This window comes from Elephantulus edwardii, unplaced genomic scaffold, assembly GCF_000299155.1.
Source record: "Elephantulus edwardii isolate Elephantulus edwardi_28Jun2011 unplaced genomic scaffold, EleEdw1.0 scaffold00289, whole genome shotgun sequence".
NCBI lineage: Eukaryota > Metazoa > Chordata > Mammalia > Macroscelidea > Macroscelididae > Elephantulus > Elephantulus edwardii.
Window position 1 is genome coordinate 2,112,730 of NW_006400039.1, and position 26,144 is coordinate 2,138,873.

Sequence of the window (26,144 nt, forward strand, 5' to 3'; positions counted from 1 at the left end):
GTTCCCTGGAGTCAAGGATTCTGAAGCTTCGTCTCACATATTTTGGGCATGTTGCAGGGAGGGACTGGTCCTTGGAAAGGGACATGTTTGGCCGAGTGGAGGGGAAGCGAAGGAGAGGAAGACCTTTGGTGAGATGGACCGATTCTGTGACTGGAGCGGTGGGAATAAGTGTGTTTGAGATGGCGAGGTTGGCACAGGATAGAACAGCATTTAGAGCTCTTGTACATAGGGTCGCTTTGAGTTGCAAGCGACTCAATGGCACATAACAGCAACAACATGCTTAACTTCCAAGGAGTGAAGATTCTCTCATGACCCTGTTTTTAATTTTCCTAAAAGTTTCACTTATCCTGAGCGAATTCCCTTTCGGTTCCTCGTGTCTGCTCGAAAAACAGAAAGAAAGAGAAACCACCACCTTGTCCCAAGTTCAGGCGCCAGAATGTTGCAGACCGAGGGTCCCAAAGAATAGAATAATTTTATAATTACTAATAATGAGACAGACTACCAGGAATGATATAGAACAGAGAGTGTGAAAAACAGGGGGCCAACAGTTCCCATGACTGAAGGCCCCAAGCCATGCTTCTCTGAGTATTTATTTAGAATCATAAGGAAGGTAAAGTAAAATCACAAGGAAGTGCAAAACAAAAACAAAGGATAATGGTGAAGTCTTTTACAGATAAGGCCAAGTTCCTCTTTATGCTAATTTCAAGAGGGAGGGATTCATTTGATCAAAACTAAGAACAATGTTAACTCCTAGGGAAAGCCCCAGTGCCACAAGGTGATCTTCAGCTTGTATTAAGCTTCCCTCATTTCCTGATACAGCATTTGGTCTACTGTTATTAAATTTGATATTCAGCTTCCCTCAGGGCCCCAATGCAGCACTGCCGAGCTCACTACCTCTGACCCCTCTCCCCAGATTCAACTTCGTTGCTAAGAAACTTCATCGCCGCCTGCTGCAGCTTGGAGGCCGAGCCCTCTTGCCTGTGTGCCTGGGTGACGACCAGCATGAGCTGGGGTGGGTGTGAACTGGGAATGAGCTGGGGTGGGTGTGAACTGGGAATGAGCTGGGGTGGGTGTACCAGGGAGGCAGGTGGTGCCCTCAGAACTTCTCTCTGCAGTCCTGACGCTGCCATTGACCCCTGGCTGCAAGACCTGTGGGAGGAGGTGCTCAGGCTGCACCCAGGTCCCCCCAGCCTCGATGCCATCCCTCCTGGAGTCCCGTGAGTGTGGGACCAGGCCAGGGGCCTTCCTGCTCTCTGAGGGTGTGGGGGTGTGGGCACAGGGCACAGGCTGATCCCTGTCCCCTCCACAGCCTGCCCCCCAAGTTCACCCTGAAGTTCCTGCAGGGCTCCCCCTGCACGGCTGAGCCCTGTATGCCCATGAAGGATCCTCAGGGAACCCCTTCAGAGCTCCTGCCCTTCCTGGCTCCCATGCTCTCCAACCAGAGGGTCACTGCTCCCTCACACTTCCAGGACGTCCGGCTGATCGAGTTCGACATCAGTGGCTCTGGGATCAGGTGGGACCCTGTGGGCTTGGCACTAGCATACCATAGGTGCCCAGTAGTCTTAGATCTGCCCAGGATAGTGGGGCTCTGGAATCCAGTTGGAGTCAGAAAGCCCCTCTGCACAGGAAAGGGCTGAGAGGGGGTGGTGGGGGGAGTCTTCTGGGCCTCTGCTCCCCCAGTGCCCCACACTGAACCCCACACCCTATGCATGCATACATCCTCTACACACACTCTTGCCCCCACAGCCCCTTCCACCCGCCTCCTGAGTCTCACACGCTGCACACACACCATGCCCCACTCCCCCTCACACATGTCTCCGCCTGCTCTGTGACCTGGCCTCGCACACAGCTTTGCTGCTGGAGACGTGGTGCTGATCTGGCCTGAGAACACGGCCAGCCATGTCCAGCAGTTCTGCCAGGTGCTAGGTCTGGACCCTGATCAGTGCTTTACTCTGCAGCCCCAGGAGCCAGGTGAGTGGGAGGGGGCCCTGGGGAGACAAGCCAAAGAGCCTCCACTCCCTCCCCTGCTGCCAGCTCTATCCTCTCCACAGACACCTCCTGTCCCAAGCGGCTGCCACAGCCCTGCTCCATGTGGCACCTCGTGTCCCGGTACCTGGACATTGCCAGTGTCCCTCGCCGCTCGTTCTTTGAGCTCCTGGCCAGCCTCTCCCCACACACAGTGGAGCGGGAGAAGCTGCTGGAGTTCACGTCCGCCCAGGGCCAGGAGGCTCTCCATGACTACTGCAGCCGGCCACGCAGGACTATCCTGGAGGTAGATGGGCCCTTCACATTTCAGGGCTAGGGGACAGTCCCTGCTCCTGGAGGTGTGGGCATGGGGGACATTCCCCACTGCCCAGGTACAGGGTAGGAGCACTCCATGCCTGCTCAGGAATAGGTGGGCTTGATGTTTGTGCCTGAGGGCTACTCCTCCGCCAGGTGCTCTGTGACTTCCCACACACTTCCCGCGCTGTGCCCCCGGACTACCTGCTGGACCTCATCCCCCCGATCCGGCCCCGAGCTTTCTCCATTGCCTCTTCTCTGCTGGTGAGGGCCGTGGGCTAAGCCAGTCTCACTTTAGGGGGATGATAGGAGCAGGGGTGCATAGAACAGGGGCAGGGCAGCCAAACCCCGGCTGCAAGTGGCCACTTTCACTGTCCTTGCCCCAGGCCCTCCCTGGGCGGCTGCAGGTGCTCGTGGCTGTGGTGCAGTACCAGACGCGTCTCAGGGAGCCCCGCCGAGGCCTGTGCTCATGCTGGCTGGCCTCTCTGGACCCTGGGCAAGGTCTGCTCTTTGGGGGTTGGTGGGTGTGCTCAGACCCCTGATTCCTTTTCCTCTTCACATCCTGAGCTGAGCTGGGGGCCCTGCTGCCGCTTTATACTGCCTCCTTCTGCACAGGACCCATCCGGGTGCCGCTCTGGGTGCGGCCTGGAGGCCTGACCTTTCCAGAGGCACCAGACCGTCCAGTGGTCATGGTGGGGCCAGGTACGGGGGTGGCCCCCTTCCGAGCCGCCATACAGGAGCGCGTGGCCCAGGGTCGGACTGGTGAGCATAGAGCATCTAAGAGCAGGGCTTGCCAAGTCTGAGCTTGTACAGATGTCTTGGTTCCCATACCCTTGTCCTCTCTCAAGACCACCCTGCCCTTTTCCCAGAAAATGTCCTGTTTTTCGGCTGCCGCCAGCAGGACAAAGACTTCTACTGGGAGGCTGAGTGGCGGGAGCTGGAGAGACAGGGCTGCTTGGTCCTGGTCACAGCATTCTCCAGGGAGCAGGTGCGTGCCAGATGGCCACATAGGGTGCAGGTTTAGCCCAGGAGGCTGGAAGTGTGAGGGTGGACCCAAGCTCCTTAGATGATGTGTGGGTGCTAGCTCAGCCCCGTTGGGCAGGCTGGAGGGGCAGTTCCATGGAGGGGCAGTGGGGCTCATTTGGGGTGTAGAAGGGCCTCCAGGGAGGGCTACGTGGGGGTCCAGGAGTATTTTGTGAAGGGGTAGGAGTCAGTTGTGGGTATGTAGGGAGGATTCAGTGTGGTTCACAGTGGGCAGAGTGCAGGCATCCCCCCACCCCCAGGAGCAGAAGGTGTATGTGCAGCATCGGCTGAAGGAGCTCGGGGCCCTGGTGTGGGAGCTCCTGGACTGCCGTGGTGGCCACTTCTACCTGGCGGGGTAAGCCGTGCTGGGAAGTGGGTGCCCGCTTCTGCCTGGAGGGTAAGCCATTCTGGGAGGAGGGTGCCCGCTTCTACCTGGGGGTAAACTGTGCTGGGAGGAGGGTGGCCTCCATCCAGGGACCCAGGGTGTACTTTTGCCCACCCTTCAGGAATGCCAAGTCCATGCCGGCTGATGTCACCGAGGCTTTGATGTCCATCTTCCAGGAGCACGGTGGCCTCTCCAGCACTGAGGCAGCCAGCTACCTTGCCAAGCTCCAGCACACCTTGCGCTTCCAAACAGAGACTTGGGCCTAGATCTCAGAGCTGCAGAGGGTCCTGGGGTGGCTGCTGGCCTTGGGACCACACGATGCACAGCCCTGGGCTGCTGCCTGGGCCACTTACCCTTCACTGCTCCTCACAGCCTCCCACCATGCCTGCACTCCAGCACCCCTCACACAGCCTGCCAGCAGGCTTTCCTGTGCCCAGTACCCAGCAGGGCCCAGTGAAAGCTGACCTGCCCTGGAGTTCCATCTTCTGAGTCATCACTGTCACACAGGCTCCCAGGATGATAGGCAGAGCAATAAACTGTGTCTAGTTCCCGCTGCCTCCTGGTGGCTTCCTTGTGTGCCTTCCTGTCTTTTTGTGTGTCCAGTTTAACTGGGCAGCTCAGTTAGGGCCAGGGTGGCCACACCCATGATGAGCGTGTACACGCCTGTGTGTGTGTGCGCGCGCGCTCGAGCCTTTGCCACGTACTGAAATTCTCTCATGAGGGCACACCTGTTGCCGCCCACTTTGCACCTATAAACAGGCCCAGGCAGGGAGGGAGGTGGGCAGGCCTCTACCCCTTGCTGGAGGTCGGGCCTGGGGGCGGGGTCTAGTGGCTCCGCCTGGTAGGAGGGCGGGTGGAGGAGGTTCCTGGAGGTGCCCTCCAAACTGTTTTCCCTCGCTGCCCACAAAGCCAGACTCGGCAAGCATCGGGCAGGTACTGGTGCGGCCCGGACTGTGCTCTGGCTCTGATCTAGCTGAGGACGGCCTTCTGTCTGCCCAGAACTGGCACTGGGCACTGATCCAGGCAAAGTTGACTTCACCAGAGAGCCCGCCTTCTGCTCAGTGAGTACAGGCGTGAGGGTGGAGCCCAGACCGTGCTTGGGCCTCAAGGGCGACCACAGCCCTCATAGCCCCAGTCACCTTGCAGCTTTGAGGCCTCGGTCCTCGACTCTGATTCCTGCCCTGGGCTCCCCAGCACTGGACACCCCAAGTTCTCCGGGCCCCCTGAGCCCTAAGTGGCTGGACATGCCATGCCATGTGCCATCTGGTGAACAAAAGGAGAGCGGGACAACCTCTGATGCCAGCTCATTGGACCAAGAATCCCTGCTGGAGGCTGGGGCTGAGGTCATGACCCCAGCACAGGAGGCAGCACTGGGGCTGGACAGCAAAGAGGACGAGTGTCCCATCTGCACAGAGCCCTATGGGCCAGGAGACCACTGCCTGGCGCTTCTCAATTGCCGCCACGGTCTATGCCAGCGCTGTCTGCAGGAGCTGCTGTTGTCTGTTTCCAGCGCAGACCTGGGGCGTGTGCGCTGCCCCCTGTGCCGTCAGAAGACACCCATGCTTGAATGGGCCATCTGCCAGCTGCAGGAGGAGCTACTGCAGGCCGATGGGCCCCAGCGCATGCCGCCCCCCGAGCACCTCCAGCCTGCCCAGAGCTCAGGGCCCTGGGCAGCCCTGGAGCGCCGCTACCAGTTGCGCTTCCTCGAGTGGCCTGCGGGAAACCCCAGCTGCATCCCCTTCTTGCCCTGCCCACCCTTCTTGGGCTCCAGGCTCTGGGCACTGCGTGAGCAGGGCCCCTGTGCACGGCGCATGGCTCTGCTGGGCCTGCTGGGCCTGGAGCTGCTGGGCTTGCTGGTCATCTTCGTGCCACTCATGCTGTTGGGGCTGCTCTTTGTGCTCCTAGACCAGGCCAGCCGCTAAGTGGCCACTGGGGAGTCTGTGCAGCGGGGCCTAGACTCCAAGCCCCAAGCTGAAGCCAAGCCTTTAAGTAAGAGTTGCTGATACTACACCCAGGAGTCCGGTTCAGGCCTGGCCAGGTGAGAGACCACACTGTGGCAAGCCTCTGTCCCCTCAGGACACCCACTCTCCAGCCACCCTGTCTGCAGAGGGGCTCTGTGGGAGACTGGAGAAGCAGTGCCGTGAGCAGGCAGCGATTGCTGACCATGGCCATGGCCATATTCCAGATAAAGACCCGTATGTATTCTTAAAGGTCAGGACTGCTGGGGGAGGGGCCTGTGGCACCTTCACTCCACTCACCGCAGAGACTTAGCACTGTCCACTGCTCGGGTCTACTCACACGACCTCAGTCAAGACTGGAGTGGATGAATCAGGAGCGGTGGCCCACAAACCAGTGCTACAATGGCCCTGACTCTTGTCGGTGAACTGACTGTGTGACTTCACGGAGATCATGTCTCGGAGTCCCAGTGGCCACCTGAGGAAGGCAAAGGCCCTGTGTGACCAGTCAGTTGGGGGAAGATGGACTGCTGAGGGGCATGGACCACAGCAGGAACTCTTGATAAACAGTTGCTAATGTTCCATTGCCCTGGTTATTGTCTTCACCTGTCTTCAACACCCAAGCCAGTCTCTTATCCAAAAGGCTCCTTCTGCAAATGTAAGTGGTCCAAGTGTAAGGCAAGAAGCCCTCCTGTTCTTACACCCACCACAACCTCAGCCAGCCTTTGTCCCTGACCCGGTCTGAAGCAATCCCCACATAATCGGGATGACCCAGACAGAGCTCAGATTCAGGCAGGCAGCCAGGGCAATGGGGCTGAGAGGAGCTCTGAGTGGAAGTCACCACGGCCAGCCCAAGCTTGCAGCTGGTTCAGCAAATGCACCTGCCATGCCTAAGCACTGGCCAGTGGACACCATCCAGACCAGATGATCCTGGCAAGTAAGCAGCTGAACAGGTGGTGTCCCTGGTGCCCTAGGCCTTGTCTCAGCCCATGCACCTACTCGGAGCCCCACCTCAGGTCACAAAAGCCAGCTGCAGGCCAGGGAACGAGGTACAAAGTTTGGCAAAGAGTTTTAATGGCAGAGTTGGCTGCAGCGACAATGCCACATGGAAGGACGTAGAGGGGTCAGTGGGCAGGTGGACAGGGTCCCTGGAGAAGCAGAGTGAGGGCTGGCGACATACGGCAGGCACTACATGATGGAGCAGGCGGAGAGGGGGTTCCGCACGTGGCAGGTACACGCGGCCCCGCAATACTGCCGGAAGGTCTGGTAGCAGCTGCCCTCGGTCTCGCCACCCCACTGGCCACTGGGTGGGGCGGTCAGTGCCTCCGGGGGCAGGCGGCTCAGGATGGATGTGTTGACAGCCAGGGCGGCCAGGCCGTAGTCAGTGAAGAGCACGGTCTCGCGGTGGCAGGTGGGACAGGAGATGAACTTGTACTTGGGGCAGGACTCGTAGAGAATCTGCAGACACGCCTCACACACGGAGTGCAGGCAGGACAGCACGCGGGGCCGTCGCTGCGTGGCATTGTAGGTGTGACCGCAGGTGGGGCACTCAAGGGCTTCGCCCACCGCTGAGGGGGCTGCCGGGGCCACAGGCCCAGGCCGCATTACATACTGGTTGACAATGATCTCGTCAGCCGGTGCCACGCGCGGGAAGCCCAGCTCTGCACTGCCTTTGCGAGGCCGGCGGGGCAGGGGTGGGGTGTGGGGCGTCCCTTCCAAGGCAGGCATGTCCCCCCCACAGGCCTGGTTGACGATGATCTCTGTGTCTGAGGGCCAGGCACGCTTGGGGGCCAGAGCGGGGGTGGGCCGGGGTACTGGGGGGAAGCGGGGTGTGGCCACCGGCAGCTCTGGGAACTTCTCAGGGTGCACAATCTTCATGGCTTCCATCTTGAGGATGACGTGGGGGCCCTTCAGGCAGGACATGAGGAGGCCCGGCCAGCCACCGCCAGCCTCAGGCCCGAGCTCAGCCGGCATCCGGCTGCCTGGGGTCAGACTGGACAGTCGGGAGGGCGGGGGCGTTGGCTGGGGCCGGGGGGGAGGCAAAGGGGCAGCATCCTGGTCCTGCCAGGCCTGAGGGGGGCCCCGGCCGCCCCGTGGACTCGTGGGGGCGGCCGGTGATAGCTGGGGGGGCAGGGCCCCCCCCAATGGTTTCTCTGGTCCAGTCCTGGGAGGAGGAGGAAGAGGCAGGGGTGGGGGTGGGAGGCGAGGACAAGGGAGGGTGGGGAGCTGCCCTGGGCTGGGAGTCTCACCCAGGCTCTCACCCAGGATCTTGGGCTTCGGAGGCTGCTGAGGGGCCGTGGGAGGGGCTCCCCCTGCAGCCGAGGTCAGCAGTCCCTGTGCCGGGACATCGGGGCAGGCCGGGGCTAGGTGGGCCCCATGGCTCCAGGGCAGGGCGCCCAAGGAAGGCAGCTAGCCTGCGCCCTGGCCTCCCGAGGACCTGGGCCGCAGGCGCGTCGGCGGCAGCGGAGAGGCCTGTGCCAGGCCCGGACTGCAGGTGAGACACAGCATGAGGGCGGCGTCCACTGCCATCGACCCCCCCCTCCAGCCCGCCCTCTCCCTTACCCTTGCTCAAAACCCGAGCGCCTGACCTCCGACCCTGACCTAGCAGCGGGAGCCCCACCCCCGCCGGCCGCGGGACCCAGCCCCTACCCTGCGTCCACCCGGAGGCCGGGCTCACCTTCCCGAGGACCCGCCCTTCCCGGCTTGTGGACTGGAACCCAGCTTCGGGGGCCAGGCCGCCGCCCCGCCCCGCGCTCACCTGCCCCAGCCTGGCGTCCCGGGCCGCGCGCCGCCGCCGCAAAGGTTGTCTGAAAGGCAGGCCTGGATGAGGCCCCCGCGTCTCGGCAGCGGCTCGGGCGACTCCGGCGGTGCCTCAGCGACCTCGGTGGACCGAGAGGCCACAGGAGGGAGGGGGGCTTGGTGGGCGCGGGACTGGGTTGGGTCGCGCTCGGGCCGGGCGGCGGCGGCGGCGGCAGGTGCGTGCAGAGCGTGGCGCGCTCTGCGGCGGAGGCGCGGGGACCGCAGTGCGCGCGGCGCCCGCCCGCGCCCGCAGCGCCACCACCCGTCTGGGAACCAGTGCGGGGTCCGCAGGGCGGAGCCAGCCTCTTGGCCGCCGCTTAGTCCACCGGAGCCTGGCTCCGGCTCTTGGAGGACCCCCGCGTCTCCCCTTCCTGTCCCCCCACCCTCGTAACTGACCTGAGGCCTGGGCGCCCTCCCCAGTTTTGGAAAGGAAGTTCGACCTTCCTCCCCAGGCCTCAAGATGCTGTAAGGGAGGGGCAGGAGCAGGGAAGTGGGTCCTAGAAAAGCTGAATCCCCCCACCCCAGGTCCCGCTCCACAGGTCAGCCTATGTGTGGGTTACCTCCCCTGCCTCTGCCTACCCCCCTGCCGCTCCACCCCAACAGGGAACACCCCGAAATCCAGCTGCACCCTGTGCCTGCAGACTTAAGGGGGGCTCCAGCGGGTGAAGGGCAGGCAGGAGGTGATGAGCAGCAAGTGGCAAGCCCTCATCAAGAGTGGACTACAGGGAGGCGCCAGAGGCCAGAGGGGACACCAGGACAGCCCAGGTGGACAGAAGGTCAAGCTTTTGTACAAGTGTCAGGCAGGAAGTGGAAAGGCACAGGGAGGGCACGTTCCGTCCCAGGGTGGGGTGGATCTCCTCCTGGTACCCACCCCAGGTCAGCGCATGCCCCTGTGTCAGTGTCACCCTACCGGCAATGCCCCATTCCTTTCCACTTGCCTGTCAGACCAGCTCCCTGCCCACAGCATCCGCCCTCTGCCTATGGGGAACCAGAGTCAGGGGAGGGGATCTATGGGGTCCTCTGAGGGCCGTGGCTGCCCAGCTGCCACATGGCGTCCTGAAAGTCTGGTGCCAGACCCTGGGCAGTGTGAACTTCTGTTCACAGTTCTAAATAGGTCAGAAGGACGAAAGCTGAGGGAGCCCTTGTGGCAAAGTGGAGGAGCATCCGGGGTCAGCGGGCCTGGCTTTGCGCTCTAGGTGACCCAGGCTAGAGTTTCGGCTAGTTTCCACAGCTATTGGGCTCCAGCAGGTGTGAGAGGTGAGCAGGTGCGCGGGAGGGGCCTTGAGAGCCGCAAGGAGGCCCTGACAGCATGGAACCCTGAGGCAGCCTGGCCAGGAGCGGCCTGGAAGCCCTCCCTTCGCAGCCTCGTGCTCTCCAAGGGCGCACACGGGAGCGCAAGCCCCGCCCCCGCGGGCCCGCCCACCAACAGGCCCCACCCCTCGCTCACCCCTTGCAGTGAGGCCCCGCCCCACCTCAGGCCGGACTCCCCTCCCCCAAATCCCCCTCGTTAATGGCCGAATATGGTGGGTCATCCGAGGCCGGCGGACCCCAAACCAGGTCTTTAAGGAAACTTTGGAGAGCGGAGGCTTCTGGGCTTTCTCCTCTAGCTCCCGCCCCAGGCCTCCTGTAGGCATGCGCACTGTTCTCACTCGCAGCAAGAGGCGGAGCCTCCGGGGCGAGCTCCTGGTGCCTGCGCAGTACATCTCCATTGGTCTCCTCCCAGGGGGGGTCCCCTGTGCCCTAGACCCAGCCTTAGTTTCCCCTACATCCGGTGTCCTGACCAGTGTCTCTGACCCCACCCAAGCCTCCCAGTCACCCTGGTCCCCCAACCTCATAAGTCTTGACTCCACCTCTCCTGGGGGGCTGTGTCTGGGGCGGGGATGTGGGCCCCTGGAGAGATCCCCGAGTTGAGGCTGGTAACCTGTCAACGGCCCCCATCCCCGCCTCCCCCGTTGACATTGGGAATGATGGAAGGGGCGGGAACGCCGAAGATGAGATGCTCCTGGGGGCACTTGGCCTCCATCCCGCAGCGTCCCGCTCAAGAGGAACGTGCAGATTCAGGTTACCCTCCTTTTCAGCTGACAGCATGCTGTAAGGTCGGGTTCACTCCTGTCTTACCAGGAGTGTTTTACCCCTTTCCTTCCTTCTTTTTCCACTTTAACTCTTTTACTTGGCCAACCTTTCGCTGGCTATACCTTTTTGTCTTAGTGCCTTAATTAACCTTTTTCACTTGTTTTGCTAAAAAGGAAGGAGAGAGGAAAAAAAGGCTAGAAATTCCGCTTGCTTGTGAAAATCCAACACTCGTTGAAAACAGTGAGCGTAATGCCCCGCTTCTGTGCCTTGTGCTTCTGAGACAGCAGGGTGTGAGCCATGGCTGTGGGAACCTGTCTGCAGGCCGACCCCAGGAACTGCTTCTGGAGCTTCCAGCCAGCCTCACTTCCTCTTGAGTCTGTGACCCCAGCACCCTCCTACCTCCTTGCCCAGGGAGAGCCTGGGAGCCCAGAGCATGCCCAGGATGCATGGAAACTGAGTCACTTATCGGGCAGTGCCCCTCTGGGTCCAGGAGCAGCCACCACCCACCTGAGAATGAGGTGAGCTGGGGCCTCCGGAGCCTCCGGTTCCTCTTCTCCTTAGCCATACTGGAGCCCCGCCCCATGGCCCTGCCCCTCCTGAAGAGGGAAAAGGCTGCCCTTGGAGCTCAGCCCACAGGCACTGGGAGCTGGACCCCGAAGCACTCAGAGGACAGACTGCTGCTGCTGCTGCCGCTGCCAACTACAGGTGGGTCCTTCCCGGCAAGTGTCCCCACTGGGGTGGTCAGAGGCAGATACCTGCTGTCTGCTCCCTGCCCCAGTGCCCAGTGGGGGAAAGCAGGGGTCAACTGAAGCCACTCACCTCTGTGCCACACGCAGCCCACTCACTGGGTGCACACTGTGATGTCTGCACTCAGGCTCGGGGTGAGTACTCTCGGACACCCTGCCCTTCCTGAGTCTCTGTATCTCTACTCCAGACCTGTTCTCTGCGGCTGAGCCATGGATCCCCATGAGATGGCCATCAAGAACTCTTACACCCATGTGAGCATCCCCCGAGCCCACCTGCGGCCGGACCTGGTGAAGCAGCTGGCTGTGGCCCCCTGCCCACCCTCCTCTTCCTTTTCCGAGACACAGCCTCTGTCTGTGGGATCCTGTGGCCCAGAGCCCACTCGTCTCCTACAGCCCATTGAGGCCCCAGACCCCAAGGGAGCCAAAGGTGCTGCCCCCTTCCAGGACCAGCAGACATGGGGGCAGCAAGGCAACCCCTATGGGAGTGCCCAGCGGCCAGCAGGACTGACCTACTCAGGCCTGCCCCCCATCGGGCGTGGCGACGACATTGCCCACCACTGCTGCTGCATCCCCTGCTGCTCCTGCTGCCACTGCCCGCGTTTCTGCCGCTGTCACAGCTGCTGCTGTGTCATCTCCTAGCCACAAAGGTCCCATACCTCTGGCCAGGAAGTGTCCGGACTTGAATCTGTTCCCTGTGCTGGCCATGGCTCAGCTTCCAACAGCGTCTCCAAAGCAGGATCCAGACAATAAAGTGGAATATACTCAATCCCCTGACTCTGCCCTGTGTGCTGCCCAGCAGTAGACACACACACATGCACATACGTGTGCACGCACGCACACAGTCCCCAGGACAGTCATGCAGCTCAGGAGACACATGGCTCAGGACACACTTCTCTGTACTGTGGGGCTCAGGCCCACGGATGACAGACAGGAGGGATGGGTTTAGGGCTTGACCACCCTGCCCAGCCTGGAGCAGAGGCTGAGACTGGCTGGCAAAAGGGTATGGGTGGGGCTGACACTGGCAGGTTTCGGGGAGTAAGAGCTTAAGATGAGGCTCATGCTGCCAGGACCCAGCCCTCCCCACTGACTCATCGCCATCCTCAGCCAGGGTGGTTTTCTGTTTCCCACTAAACATCAAACTCCCGCATATGTCCCACTCGTCCACTAAGCTGTGCTGCTAGTAACTGTCCTTTGTCTGGGGTTTCAGCCCTGGGTGGCCTGGAGGAGGTGGTAGGGTCTGTGAGGGGTTGGCGTGTCTGGCTGGCCACCCTCACAGCCTGAGGTGGCTTTCTAGGTAATTTGCACACAGCTAGGCAAAAACACTTGAAGCGGTGGACTGGAGGCCAGGGAGAAGGCAGCCTTGGCGTTTCCAGGCAGGCAGTGGGCAGTAGGTGGAGGCCAAGCTGGCCGTGCCGGATGAGCTGGTCCTTGCTCAGTGCAGGGAGGTGGATGTGTGGCATAGATGGAGAGGATGTGGGACAAGTACCTCAGCACATATCATGGGCATGACTGTGCAAAGGACGTCTAGATACCTGTGGCCTCGGATTTCATCCAGGTCCCCACTTGCCCTGCCTGGGAAACCCCAAATCTCAACCAGTTCTCAGCCAGGCTCTACCTGTCCTGCCCAGAGACCCCATCACCCTATGCCCAGGGGACTTGAAATCTCAGCCAGCTCTCCATCAGACCCCCACCAGTCTCTGCCCCTCTCCTACCTGTCCCTGCCTACACCTTGGCTGGCTTTCAGCCTCCCAGTACCTTCCTCACTCAGCCGTAGGATACTCCACTGACCCAGAACCCACTGGGCCACTCCATGGACCCAGAAGGGTGGATAGCAAAGCGGGGGGGGGGGGGGTGGGTAACACGAGTTCTGGGAGGTTCCTCTGGCCTGTGGCTCCCACTCAGCCAGGGTGCTGAGGGTTCTGGGCTGAGAGCGCAGCCTCCCAACCCTATCTGGACCACTTCCCTCTGGCCTGGCTGGCCTGGAAGGATTGCTAGAGGGACAGGACGTGTTGGTGGGTGTCCAGGGTTGAGTCAGTCAAGAGGGCTGTTGAGAACCATGGAGCATGTCTTCTGGTTAGTGAACGTGGCTGGTGCAAAGCCTCCAGGGTTTCGACAGGTGGTGCCAGAGCACTTCCCGGGGGCCTGCTGCTAGAGCAAGGTGAGGACAGGCCACCAGCCAGACCAGTTGGAGGTGCTGAGAGCTCACACACTTGGTCGACACATGCTGGCTGGGAATGCGGGCGGACTTCCTGGAGGAGACAGCTCCAAGGTGGAGAACAGATTACCACCTGAGGCAGAGAGCTTTCCCAGGAGAGTGCTAGAGGGCAGGAGGTAGTCTGCAGAGGGTAAGTAGGCGCAGTGTGGGGGTCTCCGGCCTGGGCGGACTTGGTGGGTTAAGTAAAGACAGGACAGGGGGCTGGGAACAGAGAGGCATCCAGGTCCTAGGGTGTGGACAATGCTCGGGTGGATGGGGTTCTGGGCCCCATCTCCAGGAAGTGTTCATTACTCAGGTGCACGGAGGATGCAGAGTGGCCATTGAGGGCCCCTTGGGGAATGTTCATGCTGTGGGGTACACAGAGGGGCAGGTGGGGCCCGTTGGGGAGTGTTCACACTGCAGGGTGCACAGAGGATGCAGAGGGGCATGTGGGTGGGGCCTCTGGGAGTGTTCACGTTGTGGGGTGCACAGAGAACACAGAGGGGCAAGGGGGGCCTCTGGGAGAGCACAGTGCTGGGGGATCCAGTTGCAATGCTTTGTGGCTGAAAGGGGAACCCGCGTCTGCTGCCCGCCACCTGCCTCCCTGCTGCTTGGTCCACTCTCAGGCTGGTAATGCGAGCCCAAGGAGGGAGCCGCAGGGTGCCCTGGGGCCCTCCCTACCAGCCACTGGCCACTCTTTGGTCAGCCCTGGCTGCCCAGCAACCCAGGTGCAGGTAAGAGGTGGGCTGAGGAGTGTCAGGGTGGGCAGGAGGGACCATGGGGGACTGGATACCTGTGCAGGACTTGGCCCACTTTGGACCTCCCAGACCCTCGCCAAGCCCAGACTCTGGCATTCACCTCACCCCCTAGATCTGGCCGCAGCAAGGGGCAGTGGCCAGGAAACAGCACTGTCTGCCCAGAGGGGTGGGGAGATGGTGATGCAGACTGCAGGCTGAATGTCCACTGTCTCCACACCCCAGGATGCCTCAGTCTGAGGGCCCTGGGGTCTCTGAGGAGGGAGCCACCCCTGCCGGGACCCAGAGGACAGACTGTGTCATCTGCTACTCAGCCTTTGACCTGGCTGGACACCTGCCCCGCCGCCTCTACTGTGGCCACACCTTCTGTCAGGCGTGTGTCCGGCGGCTGGACGCACCAGTGCATGAGCAGCGCTGGATCCCCTGCCCACAGTGCCGTCAGAGCACACCCACGCCTCGGGGAGGGGTGGCCATGCTGGACCTCGACCTGGGCGCCTTCCTGGCTGTCAAGGCTGAGAAGGAGCTGGCTCCAGGGGTGTCCCGGCCACCCAGGCTACCCAAAGAGGGCACTGTCATCACCCAGCAGCCTGCCAACTTCTGCCCTACCCTTGGCCCTCAATCCCACTTCTCTCAGGCCAGACCCTGCTGCTGGGGCTGCAGCGTGTGCTGGGACCTCCCAGGTGGCCCCGACGTCTGAGCAGGCCATAGCTGCCCTCGGGGAGTCTCAGGACCTCTGTCTGGGGCTTGGGTCTGTGTCCAGCACCATGGGGCCTCGCATGGCACCCTCTGGCTGTGGGGACCCTGAGCACTGCCAGCAGCCAAGGGGCTGTAGCCACAGCGCTGAATGTCCCCTGGTGGCCAGGCTGGGATCCACTGAGTGTGCTGAACTGGGCTGTGACACGTGCGGCGTGTCAGCCTGCACTCAACTGCGGTTAGCGATCCAGAGACACTGGCAGCTCCGGACACGTCCACACCTGGGGCCGGCCTTTCGGGCGGGGGCTGGGCCTCCTTCACTCTACGGACAGCTTTTCTCTCAACAATGTTTGCTGTGCCCACGAGAGTCTGTGCTTTCTGGGGGTGCTGGCTGGGTGTTCCTGGGGCGACAGGCAGCCAGTGTGGCTCAGAGAGGGCAAGTTGGGCCCTTCTAGCTTAAGGTCACAGTCCCTCCACTCACCACCCCCACAAGGGGTGTCCAGACATCTCATTCCCACCCAGGACGGATACTGAGGAGCCCCAGGGAAACGCCAGGACCACTATGGCTAGTGGGCGAAAGGCAGGAGGCAGGGTGAGAGGGAATTTGCTGAGTGGACACTTGAAAGCCTCCTCCTTTGTCGGGCAAAGTCCCTTGGCTGGGTGCTGGGAAGGCGGCTTTCGGGGAGACCAGGTCTACAGGGGAGGGGCCGCTCCAGGAGGCCAAAGGACCATTCAGGGCTCAGCAGGGTGTTACCTGGTGCATACAGTGGCAGGCACTGCCAGGGGCTTGAGGCTGCCCACTCCTCGGACCTGGCACCTGCCCTGTCCCCTCCCATGGAATATATCCCTCAAGCCTCTGTCCAAAAAGGGGGACTACCCCATGGCAGGCTGGGCTGAGCATCCAGGGTCCAGAGGCTCCAGTTTCACACAAGCACCTGTCATGGGCAGTCAGCCACACACTGTGCTGGTGCAGTACGAGAGGCCAACTGGGTCAACCGGGATGTCCAGTCATCGAGGACTGGCTGCCTGGCCCTGGAACACCTCCCTGCTGGCTCTGAGAGGCAGAGGAGCCCCCCGCCCCGGGGCCATGGAGTCTAGGGTGGCTGGGGAGAGTAGACAGCAGGAATGGTGGAGGTACACGAGACAGCCCTCCACAGCTCAGGTAGCAGCGCGTGGGAACCATGCTCACCTGGCTGTCAGGACACCCCGTTCCTGTTGGGAGTTGTAACTTTGCAAAGAAACTTTGGTTTTGCAGGAAGGGGCTGTGGGCTTGGGAGAGGCAGAACCTTTGATGGGGTGGAAACAGAAGGACTGTCCACCACAGACAGCAAGTCGGCACCTGGCTGGCCACATAGCTGACCAATGCTCCCACACTGGCCTGGGGGCCAGGCTGAGTCCCTTCGGGGGCCGGGCTGGGTAAACATTAATGGCCCAGCACACAGCAGGTCATGTGTGTGCCCAGCAAATCTTTGACCTGCAGATCCACACCTCCCACAGGTGCCCCTCAGCACCACACAGGTAGGTGGTTCTAGGACCAGGGACATGGAGGGCAGGGCCAGGCAGACAGACTCAGGGCAAGCAGGCAGGAGGGTGCCAGGGAAACCCTGGTGCCGGCATGTCCAGGTGGGGGATCGGGGGGCCCAGCTCTAGTGGTGGAGGAGCCCTGAGGCGGTTGGGGTGCACGAGCCCCTTACCTCTGCTTCCAGTCCCCTGGGGGGTGTGGTCCTTATCTGGCAGAGACGTCACCATTTCGGATCAAATGCCAAAGTCTAAGCGGGGACCATCTGCAGTGTCCTCGATGACACCTGATAGGAGAGGTCCCTGGGTTCCCCAGTTCCCGGCTGCTTCCGGCCTGCACCCCCGCACCCTGTGATCTCAGCCACCCACCTGGCCTCATCGCAGCAAGGACCAGCGAGGGAGCCGGGAGCCTGGGCCCCTTCAACTCTGCCTTCCAAACTGGACAGGGCTCATCTGACAGCGGCCTGAGGTCATTGTAACCATTGCCCTGTGGACGGTGGCAGGGAGGCCACTGAGGCCAGCAAGGGTGGGGGCAGTGGCAGGGAGCTGTTTGGCCAGAGTAGGGCCCGATGGTGAGGTCTCCGATGGGTTTTTCTCCCACAGATCGGGCTCAGGCCTGGGTCTGTCCCTGCTGAGAGCCATGTCGAGTCCCCTCACTGGAGGCCAGGTCTGCCACCCTACTCTGGACACAGTTGATCTGGTGGACCGGCATGAGGGGCAAGCAGGTACCAGGGCCCTCGGTGCCCAGTCTCAGCCTGCCCCACCTCTATCCTGACAGCACATGCTGGACAGGCCTTGGCCCCCTCCAGAGTCCATGTGGCCCGACAGCTCCAGGCAGGGCCCAGCCCTCTGGAGGACCCCTCTGGAGCCCTCACTCCAAACCCTTCCAGCCTCAGCCCCACTCTCCCTGATCCCCTTGGCCCCCACCTGCGGGTCCCAGAAACTGCTTGACTCCGACCCCTGCAGAGGTCTCCAGTTCTGCCTTGGCCCCAGAGGAGGGGGGCACGGACCCCTGGGCCCTCCCACAGCTGAAGGATAGTAGCCAGTCCTGGAGAGGTGCGTCTGCAGTTGTCCTTGGGATAGGGTGATGACAGCCCCAGGGCCCTAAGGGCGGGGTGGGAACAGAGGTGGGGTACGTGGGGGTAGTGCTCAGAGGCCGCACAGCAGGCGCCGTGCTCAGCACACCTTTCATGTTCTGGGGGACTTACAAGGGGACCAAGCCTTGATCTGGGAGATAGTGGGAGTGGGACAGCTCCAGTTAGGGGATGGGGATAGTCCCAGATGGGGGAGAGCGGAGGGAGACAGCCGCAGTTGGGGAACTGTGGAGGAGGAGGAGGCCTGCAGGCGCAGTGCTCCCTGTGAGAACAGCTATCCCATGCTCCCAGAGCTCACTGTGGCTGGCAGAGTGCGCCGGGTCGCTGTGGGCTTCCTCAAGACCTGTGGTCTCCTGGGCAACCTGTATTTCTTCATCTGCTCCCTGGACATCCTCAGCTCTGCCTTCCAGCTGCTGGGCAGTGAGTGGATACAGGGCAGGGGTGGGGGAGGAGGGCCAATCTTCTGCATTCTCCATGCTCCTCACTCTGGACTACAGGCAAAGTGACAGGAGACATCTTCAAAGACAACTTGGTGCTAGCCAACCCTGTGGCTGGCTTGGTCATTGGCGTGCTGGTCACGATCCTGGTGCAGAGCTCCAGCACGTCCTCGTCCATCGTGGTCAGCATGGTAGCCTCCAAGTGTGAGTGCCTCTGTCCTGGGCTGGGCACAGGGTGGGTTGGGGCAAGGAGTTCAGGCTGACTAGGCACCCCCACAGTGTTGACCGTCCATGCATCAGTGCCCATCATCATGGGCGTCAACGTAGGCACATCTGTGACCAGCACCTTGGTCTCCATGGCACAGTCAGGGGACCGAGATGAGTTTCGCAGGTGAGTAGGGCCGTGATGGGCCGTGGGCAGGGCCGTGGTGGGTCATGGGCAGGGTCTGACCAGCCCCTTTGCTTGGCTTCCACAGGGCCTTTGGTGGCTCAGCCTTGCATGGCCTTTTCAACTGGCTCACTGTGCTGGTCCTGCTGCCCCTGGAGAGTGCAGTGGCCCCTCTGGAGAGGCTCAGCGCACTGGCTCTGAGTGCTGCCATCCTGCAGCCAGGGGCACAAGCCCCCGACATCCTCAAGGTGCTAACAGAGCCTCTCACACACCTCATCATTCAGGTGAGGATATCCTGCTCCTGTTGGGGCCCTCAGTGCCTTCCCATGCTGGGGAACAGGGCAGGTGGTGGGTATGCATGCCCTGGCTCAGGACAAGGGGACAGAGGAATAAGACACAGCTCTGCCCATGATGAAAGGGACAGAAAACACAGGCCCTGCTTTAGGCAGAGGGGACAGAAGACACAGCTCTGCCCCAGAACAAGACGGACAGTGGACACAGCCCTGCCCAGGATGAGAGGACAGGGGACACAGCCCTGCCCAGGATGAGACGACAGGGGACACAGCCCTGCCCAGGATGAGACGACAGGGGACACAGCCCTGCCCAGAGCAAGAAGGACAAGGGACATAATCCTGCCTAGGATGTGAGGACAGGGGACACAGCCCTGCCCAGGTTGAGATGACAGGGGACACAGCCCTGCCCAGGATGAGAGGACAGGGGACATAGAGGGAAGAGAAGTCAGGCCCTGCCCTGGGGCAGGAGGAACAAGGGACCAGGCTTGGTTCTGCCCAAGGTGAGAAAGATAGGCTATAGGCTCTGACGAGGGAAGGGGGGACCTGGGCCTGTGTTGAGTTAACAGAACGGGCTGGACTGGACGCTGAAGACATCAGAGCCCCACGTGAAGCCCAGGGGCTCAGCATGTGGTCTCTACCTCTCTGCCGCCCAGCTGGACAAGGACCTGCTTACAAGCAGCGCCACAGGGAACGTCACCAACAGCAGCCTCATTAAGCAGTGGTGTGGCACCAGGTCACATGTGGTGAGGTGCCCTGACAACAGCCCCGTACGACCCTGTCCTACCATCTGCTGAGCAACTCGGCCTCCTTACTCTAACCCCTCGGCCCTGCCCTCCTGCCCTCCTGCCCTCCAGCCCGAGGACAGCAATACCTGTGACACCGCTGGATGCCCCCAGAGGAACAGCACAGCCCCTGATGACAGGCTGCTCTGTGAGCCCTGGCCCGCCCTGCCCTGGCCCGCCCAGCCCCATTTCCCTGCCCTCTGACTGCCCACTGCCCCCCAGGCCACCACCTGTTTGTGGGCACAACACTCACGGACCTAGCTGTGGGTTTCATCCTCCTGGCTGGCTCCCTGCTCGTGCTCTGCACCTGCCTGGTCCTCATTGTGAAGCTGCTCAACTCGGTGCTGCGGGGCCGCATTGCCCAGGCCGTGCGGACCATTATCAATGCTGGTACGTGAGTGCAGGCAGGGGTACAAGCAATGTGGGCGTGGGCATGGGGCGGGCATCTGAGGCATGGGCACAGTGTGGGCATGAACACAGGGTGCGTAGGTGGACACAGGCAGTGTGGGTATAGGCATGGAGGCCTGGGTGTGGGGGTGGACGTTGGGAGTGTGATTGTGTGCGCAGGGATGGGTGGCAGGCGTGGGCACAGCGTGTGGGCATAGGGTGCAGGCATGGGCTATGCACGTTGACCTGGGAGGTGCAGCCTAGGTAGTGCAAGGTGATCTCTGGCTGAGGGCAGTGCAGCTGTGCAGGCATGGGCCTTGTGGGCACGGGAGGTGTGGGGACAGGAGGACATGGGAGGTGTGGGCATGAAAGATGTGGGCCCAGGAGGTGTGAGCATGGGAGGACATGGGGGAGTGTGGGGACGGGAGGACATGGAGTGTGTGGGGACGGGAGGACATGGGAGGTGTGGGGACAGGAGGACATGGGGGTGTGGGGACGGGAGGACATGGGGGGTGTGGGCACGGGAGGACATGGAGTGTGGGGACAGGAGGACATGGGGGGATGTGGGGATGGGCATGGGGGTGTGGGCACATGAGGTGCAGGTGGGCAGCGTGGGCATGGGTGGTGAGGGGACAGGAGGTAAGGACCTGGGAAATGTGGACAGTGCCAGTAGAATGGGACAGGCAGTCAGGTGGGTGAAGTTGAGCACTAGCAGGGCAGGGGATGTGCTGGTCCGCAGTAATCTGCCTTTGCAGACTTCCCCTTCCCATTTGGCTGGCTCAGTGGCTACCTGGCTATTCTGGTGGCGGCAGGCCTGACCTTCGTGGCTCAGAGCAGCAGTGTCTTTACGGCTGCCATCGTGCCCCTGATGGGTGAGTGCAGGGCAGGTGTGGTGCTGGGCTCATGGTGGCCATGGCAGAGTGGGGGCGAGGGGATGCAGGCAGGGCTCTGAGGTGACCCCCAGCTCACCCAGGAGTTGGCGTGATCACCATGGAGCGGGCCTACCCTTTGTTCCTGGGCGCCAACATCGGCACTACCACCACGGCCTTGCTGGCTGCACTGGCCAGCCCATCAGACATGCTGCTCAGTGCCCTCCAGGTACACCACCGTCCCCCAGGTGCCTGCCTGGGCTTTCTTTCCCTTGGGGTCAGTCCCTCGAGGCCAGCCCCATCTACAGGTAGGAGGAGGCCTCTGGGGCCCCCGGATGGCTGTAGCCAAACTCCCCAAGGTGTCCACTTCTGACCACAGCTGGAACCTGAAGCCACGCCTTGGAGCCGGGCTCTGGCCTCCTCTTGCACTCTCCTCCGCCTCAATGCTCCCAGCTCCCACAGGGTCTGGGAGATAAGCACCCCTCTGGCTCCGCCCTGCTCCCAGCACCCGCACTCTGGGCTGTTTCTCCACTTCTAGGAAGCCCTCAGGCTCTGACTCCTCACACCAGAGGCCAGAGCAGGGCAGGGTGGAGAGATCCCTCAGGAAGAGGGAGACGGCCTAAGACAGGGTTACGAGCAGGGCCAGAACCGCCCCATTAGGGTGCTGGGTTGGGCCTCTGCTCACCAGAGCAGAGTCTGCCCCTCTGGGGTCCCAGTGGAGCCACTGAGCAAACCTGCAAAGCAGCTTCAGGCTTGGAGTAATATTCAGGGGCCGTGGGGGTCCGGGCAGTCCAGGGTGGCCCCACCTCACCACACCGGACGGCTGACCGTCCCCTGCCTCCCAGGTGGCCCTCATCCACCTCTTCTTCAACCTGGCGGGCATCCTGCTGTGGTATGTTGTGCCGGCGCTCCGGCTGCCCATCCCGATGTCCAAGCGCTTTGGAGACCTGACCGCCCGCTACCGCTGGGTGGCCATCGCCTACTTGTTGCTCAGCTTCCTTCTGTTGCCCCTGGCAGCCTTCGGGCTCTCCCTGGCGGGCAGCACGGTGCTGGCTGCAGTCGCAGGGCCCCTGGTGGGGCTGCTGCTCTTGGTCCTGCTGATTAACATGCTGCAGAGACACAGGCCGGCCTGGCTGCCCCGTAGGCTGCGGTCCTGGGCCTGGCTGCCCTACAGCCTACGCTCACTGGAGCCCTGGGACCGCCTGGTCACCCGATGCTGTCCGTGTCAGGCCTGCCGCAGCCCTCACCCTGACAGCAAGGAGGCCCACTGCTATGAGAACCCTGAGGTCCTGGTCTCCCAGCATCTGTGACGGCACTGCCCGGGACCTAGAATTCTAGAACCCAGTTCGGAGCCTAATAAAGCAAGCCTAATAAACCTCGCCATGGTGGTCTTTGTCCACTCTGGGGCAGAAGCTGCCTGGGGAGGGTCCCCAGAGCTCAGCTTTGGGCAGAAGGTGCGGCCCCCAGCATACACATCAAGAATCCCAACAGCTAACATGGCAACTGGGCAGGCCCTAGGTGATGTAAGGACAGAAGTGGCCTCCTGAGTCCCAGGCTGCAACTTTGTTTCTCACCATGGCCCCTGAGGATAGTCCAGGGAGTGAGACTTGGAAGCCAGGCACCATTGTGGGGGAGGACTGGGGGCAGGGCAGGAGGGCAGGCGGAGAGGGAGCAGGCTTCCTCTCTGCCCAGGGATGGGAGACCACTCTTAGCCCTTAACCCCCCAGGTCCCCACCCTGGGACTCCTGGAGGGCTATAGCCAGGCTACAGAAGTCCCTCTGCCCACCCTACTCCTGCTCATGGTGGTCAGCTTCAGGGTGCCATAGGTGAAGCTCTAAGTCTTGCCAAATGCGGGGGTTGGGGGGAGGGAAGGGGATGGGAACTAAAGGGGTCATCAGCGTAGGTACTCCCAGGGCACCCCCTTCTGGCTTCTCTCCTTTTCTTCTGGATGAGGGTTCCAGAAACCTGCCCCAGCCTGTGGGGGCTGCCCAGGGTGGACAGTGGGTAGGAGGCCTTTAGCCAGTTTCCCAGGTACATTTGCTGTGTGAGTTCAAGTCACAGGGGGTGCTACTCAACATGTCCCCAGACTCTTACCCAGTAAGCCAGGACACCACACCCAACCCCTACCCAGGACGTGTCCCCAGAGCAGAGGCACTCTGAAAGGGTCCGCCCAGGACCCCCGACACCTTACCCTCTGTGATCAGGTGTCCGTCCACAGGAAGGCTTGTTCTCCAAGAGCAGGCTTAGGCCACTACCTCCTACTCAGGTCTGCCCACGCCCCAGCGTGACCATCATTGGCTCCTCAAACAAAGACTCCAGTGGCAGGTGTGAGCCTAGAGCCCACCCTTCAGCGGAGGCCTGCACTCGGACAGACGGACAGATGCACGACAGACTATAATCATCACTATGGCCCATCTGGTTGGCACATTTCTAGGATCCATGGCTGTGTTCTGAAGCTTCCCTTGTCCAGGACCACTCGCTGACCTGAGGAAGACCGCCTTTCCTCCTGCCCCAACCCCTCTGGGGGACACAGTGTGCCAGCTGGGGGCAGGGTTGGTGGTGAAGGGGGCCAGCACCTCCTCGTGGTGCTCTCTACTTCATCTTAGATCCCCTCAAGTACACCAAGTCCCTTTGTCACCCTCCATGTCCTCCAGACCCCAGTACCTCATTTACCCCAGGCTCTAAGCCCCCTGGTGTCCCTCCAGCCCTTCAGTGTCCCTCTTCTTTCTCTCTGCTCCCCAATATCCCCACTCCCATTCTCTCATCTCCCCTGTGTCCCTCTAGCCCCTAGTGTCTTCCCCTGGGACCTCAATGCCCCAGTGTCCCCCCAATAAGCCCCTGTCCCGTCCCTCCTATGTCCTCCCTACTCCAGGCACTCAGCCTTTCAGTAGTTCCAAGACTCATCCTTCCCCAACCACCCCCAGGATCTCTGTTGCCCTGGCATCTCTCTACAACTCCCACCCACACCCCATCATAAAGGTTTCTGGAGCTGGGTTTGCCCAACTGATCAGAGAAGCTCCAGCAGGAACCAGGGCCCAGTAGCCAGCTCTGCACCCAGTTTTGATCCTATCGACTGGCCTCATGGTACCCTGCATTATCTCCTGGGGAGGGGCTGGACAGGCCAGTGCCCTGGGGAGGTGAGGCCCTGGTGACTGAAGGGCGAGGACAGGAGCCTGGCGCTCCTCCTTCCGGGGCCTGTGAGGCCGTCCACAGACAGCCTGCCGGGTCTTCTGAGGTGGAGGTAACACACCCTCCCACTGGGATCATGGCCACCGGTAAACAGAGCTGTCCTTGAGGGTGCCTCCAACAGCTGTGAGTGGTGGGAGGGGCCCACAGTGCTCGCACTGCCAGACACCAGATTCAGGGCACCTCCTGCCTGGGCTCGCCAGCCTGTGGCCCCTCCTGCCGTCCCACAGGCTCCCAGTGAGTGCAGGGCCAGAGGTTGCCTATCAGACCAGTTCGGGTGCCCAGGGTCCTGAGTGAGGGCCTGCAGATGCTCTCCTAAACAGCCGTTCCTGGGCAGTCCATCAGTGGGCAGCGTGGGGGAGAGGAGCCTGATCTGCCATCACAGCCCCTGGGGACCCAGGCAGTTGGCTAGGGCTATTCTGTAGCTGGGGTGAGGCGGGCAGAGAGGATTCAGACACGCCAGTGAGTCGAGAAGGAGCTGCTTCTTCCTGAGTTTGCTACAACTGAGTGTCCTGCTACTGCTGGGCAGCAAAGTCGCCCCAAAGCCATGTCAGGAGAGAATGTAGAAGCCCCCAGAGGACACCCCTTAAGAGATGCAGCCTCTCTGAGGTCAACAGAAGCCAGGCCTCTTCTAGGGAGGGCTCCCTTCAGAAACAATGGAGCAACACCTATTGTTCTGGTTGGGGGCTAGGTGTGGGGGCAGTCAGAAGTTGGGGGGTTCAGATTCAGGAGGGCCTAGGGCCGCACCCAGACCCTCAGCAAGGAGATGGATGGTAGTCCTGTGTACTGTTCTAACGCAACTACGAAGTGTTCCACAAGTAAGTTGATTAAAGGAACACTCAAACGCAATTCACCTGCTGTTCTTTTAGAACATCCCCCTCCCCTGTTTTATAATTCAAAGGAAAGCATTTCTCAGGCCAGGCTAGTTGAGACGTGGTCGGGACCAAAGCAAAGACTCCCACGGGTCACCGAGGGAGGTTCTGCGCCACGACGCGGGCCTGGTCTCCAGGCAGCCAGTGCGTGCGCTCCAGGGGCACGGGCACCAAGGCGACCGCTGGGCGCAGGGCCAGCGTCTCCACAAACACAGCCCGCGAGCCTGTCAGCAGCAGCCCCCACCCCGGGCCTTGGCCAGACCTGCGCGACCAACTTGCTCCCGGGAGCGAGTGCGCCGGGGGCCCTGGCGCCAGGCCCGGGCACCCCGCACCCACGGCGCCTCCAAAGGCTGTGCGAGGGAGGGAGCCAGGGCTTGGCCCGACTGCGCAGGGGGCGGGACGGCCCGGAAACCTGCCGCCCCACACCCACCGGCCTCCGCTGCCGGGAGTGCAGGGAGAAGGGGGTCATATGCCTTGTTTATTTCTTGGTGGCTCTCCCTATCGGAGACCTTGGGTGGCCCCGGCCCCGCAGTATCGTCCTCGCCGGATCTCGACGCCCACGCACCCAGGGCCCCCGCACTGTGCAGGCACCGACCGCGGCAGCCAACCAGGGGCGACCAGAGTTGCTTGGGGACGCGCTCCGACGCACGCGCGCGCACAGTCGGGCCTGGCCGCAGCTCGCCGTCCTGCATTTCCCAGGGCAGCACCTTCCCGTCTGCACCGTGGGACTGGACCCGCCAAGCCTCCGGCGGACCTGCCTCCGCAAGGACGGCCCCTCGTGGGTCACGCCGTCCAGCCAAAAACTCGCGCGCCCGCGCGCACGCCTAGGGCCCGCGTCCCCCCTTCGGCGGGCGGCTCTCGCTGCAGTGCGGCGGTTACCAGGACGCTAACCCTGCTGGGCCAATAATACCAGTCGGATGGAACTTGGCACTGGCGCCAACCAATAAGGGGACAAATCAATCATTTGAAACACCCAATGGGCAGAAGACTGCAGCGCAAGGGAAGGCGATTTTGATAGGGAGTACGGAGACCAGAGCTGACCCATAACGAGCGTTCAGAGTTAGAGAGGTGGGCCTTAGAAATCTTGATTGACAGGGTATCAACCAATCCAACAGAGACACTTGAGAGCCTCGTTCTGGCAGCCCAATCCAAGGCCGGCCGGGGCGGGCTCCCCCGTGCCCATATAAAGGTACCCCGAACGTCGGTTGTAGCAGTCTGCGCGCCCGCTCTTCCGCTCTTGTGTTCTTGCTGACATCTGCGCCACCTCCGCCGCCGCCATGAGGGAGATCGTGCACCTGCAGGCCGGACAGTGCGGAAACCAGATCGGCGCCAAGGTGGGCGGCGGTTCCCGCAAGGGGCGCTGGACTGGCGGGCGGCTGGGAAGATGGCGGCGGGTGGGCGGGCGGGCGGCGTCC

General features: G+C 61.9%; 6 protein-coding genes across 8 annotated transcripts in view; 5 read left to right on the plus strand and 1 right to left on the minus strand.

The window, feature by feature from the left end:
- The window catches only part of NDOR1 (NADPH dependent diflavin oxidoreductase 1), a 21,187-nt gene extending 17,233 nt beyond the window's left edge, over window positions 1-3,954 (plus strand). The window contains exons 4-14 of one of the 3 annotated variants that reach the window (XM_006900605.1): window positions 914-1,012; window positions 1,116-1,217; window positions 1,310-1,513; window positions 1,850-1,971; window positions 2,052-2,272; window positions 2,437-2,544; window positions 2,667-2,781; window positions 2,896-3,042; window positions 3,150-3,298; window positions 3,564-3,658; window positions 3,810-3,954. In XM_006900605.1, coding sequence (XP_006900667.1) covers window positions 914-1,012; window positions 1,116-1,217; window positions 1,310-1,513; window positions 1,850-1,971; window positions 2,052-2,272; window positions 2,437-2,544; window positions 2,667-2,781; window positions 2,896-3,042; window positions 3,150-3,298; window positions 3,564-3,658; window positions 3,810-3,954 — 1,507 coding nt within the window. The remainder of the gene's footprint in view (window positions 1-913; window positions 1,013-1,115; window positions 1,218-1,309; window positions 1,514-1,849; window positions 1,972-2,051; window positions 2,273-2,436; window positions 2,545-2,666; window positions 2,782-2,895; window positions 3,043-3,149; window positions 3,299-3,563; window positions 3,659-3,809) is intronic. The other 2 variants (XM_006900606.1, XM_006900607.1) reach the window with 2 other exon arrangements.
- A 2,877-nt stretch (window positions 3,955-6,831) lies between these two features.
- Window positions 6,832-7,617, minus strand: RNF208 (ring finger protein 208). The gene has a single exon (XM_006900608.1). The coding sequence runs from the start codon at window positions 7,615-7,617 to the stop codon at window positions 6,832-6,834; it is 786 nt and encodes a 261-aa protein (XP_006900670.1).
- Window positions 7,618-11,471: 3,854 nt separating this feature from the next.
- On the plus strand, window positions 11,472-11,900 carry LOC102870516 (chromosome unknown open reading frame, human C9orf169). The gene has a single exon (XM_006900609.1). It carries the CDS (start codon window positions 11,472-11,474, stop codon window positions 11,898-11,900), a length of 429 nt encoding a protein of 142 aa, XP_006900671.1.
- A 2,536-nt stretch (window positions 11,901-14,436) lies between these two features.
- Window positions 14,437-14,907, plus strand: RNF224 (ring finger protein 224). Its single transcript, XM_006900663.1, has one exon. The coding sequence runs from the start codon at window positions 14,437-14,439 to the stop codon at window positions 14,905-14,907; it is 471 nt and encodes a 156-aa protein (XP_006900725.1).
- A 2,154-nt stretch (window positions 14,908-17,061) lies between these two features.
- On the plus strand, window positions 17,062-21,981 carry SLC34A3 (solute carrier family 34 (type II sodium/phosphate contransporter), member 3). Its single transcript, XM_006900664.1, has 12 exons — window positions 17,062-17,161; window positions 17,415-17,477; window positions 17,807-17,935; window positions 18,013-18,156; window positions 18,232-18,343; window positions 18,429-18,624; window positions 19,287-19,376; window positions 19,488-19,563; window positions 19,638-19,805; window positions 20,558-20,674; window positions 20,776-20,900; window positions 21,517-21,981. The coding sequence occupies exons 1-12, from the start codon at window positions 17,062-17,064 to the stop codon at window positions 21,979-21,981; spliced, it is 1,785 nt and encodes a 594-aa protein (XP_006900726.1).
- A 4,012-nt stretch (window positions 21,982-25,993) lies between these two features.
- The window catches only part of TUBB4B (tubulin, beta 4B class IVb), a 2,348-nt gene continuing 2,197 nt past the window's right edge, over window positions 25,994-26,144 (plus strand). Inside the window, exon 1 of the mRNA XM_006900610.1 lies at window positions 25,994-26,063. Within this exon, the coding sequence (XP_006900672.1) occupies window positions 26,007-26,063 (57 nt within the window). The 5' untranslated portion in view covers window positions 25,994-26,006. The remainder of the gene's footprint in view (window positions 26,064-26,144) is intronic.

Bases quoted from the DNA above. Each gene is read 5' to 3' on its own strand.
- LOC102870516 (XM_006900609.1), top strand. From the start codon at position 11,472: ATGGATCCCCATGAGATGGCCATCAAGAACTCTTACACCCATGTGAGC.
- RNF224 (XM_006900663.1), top strand. From the start codon at position 14,437: ATGCCTCAGTCTGAGGGCCCTGGGGTCTCTGAGGAGGGAGCCACCCCT.
- SLC34A3 (XM_006900664.1), top strand. From the start codon at position 17,062: ATGTCGAGTCCCCTCACTGGAGGCCAGGTCTGCCACCCTACTCTGGAC. The intron at 17,162-17,414 runs GTGCCCAGTCTC...CCTTGGCCCCAG, and splicing joins AGCAGGTACCAGGGCCCTCG to AGGAGGGGGGCACGGACCCC. The intron at 19,806-20,557 runs GTACGTGAGTGC...CTGCCTTTGCAG, and splicing joins GCGGACCATTATCAATGCTG to ACTTCCCCTTCCCATTTGGC.
- RNF208 (XM_006900608.1), bottom strand. From the start codon at position 7,617: ATGCCGGCTGAGCTCGGGCCTGAGGCTGGCGGTGGCTGGCCGGGCCTC.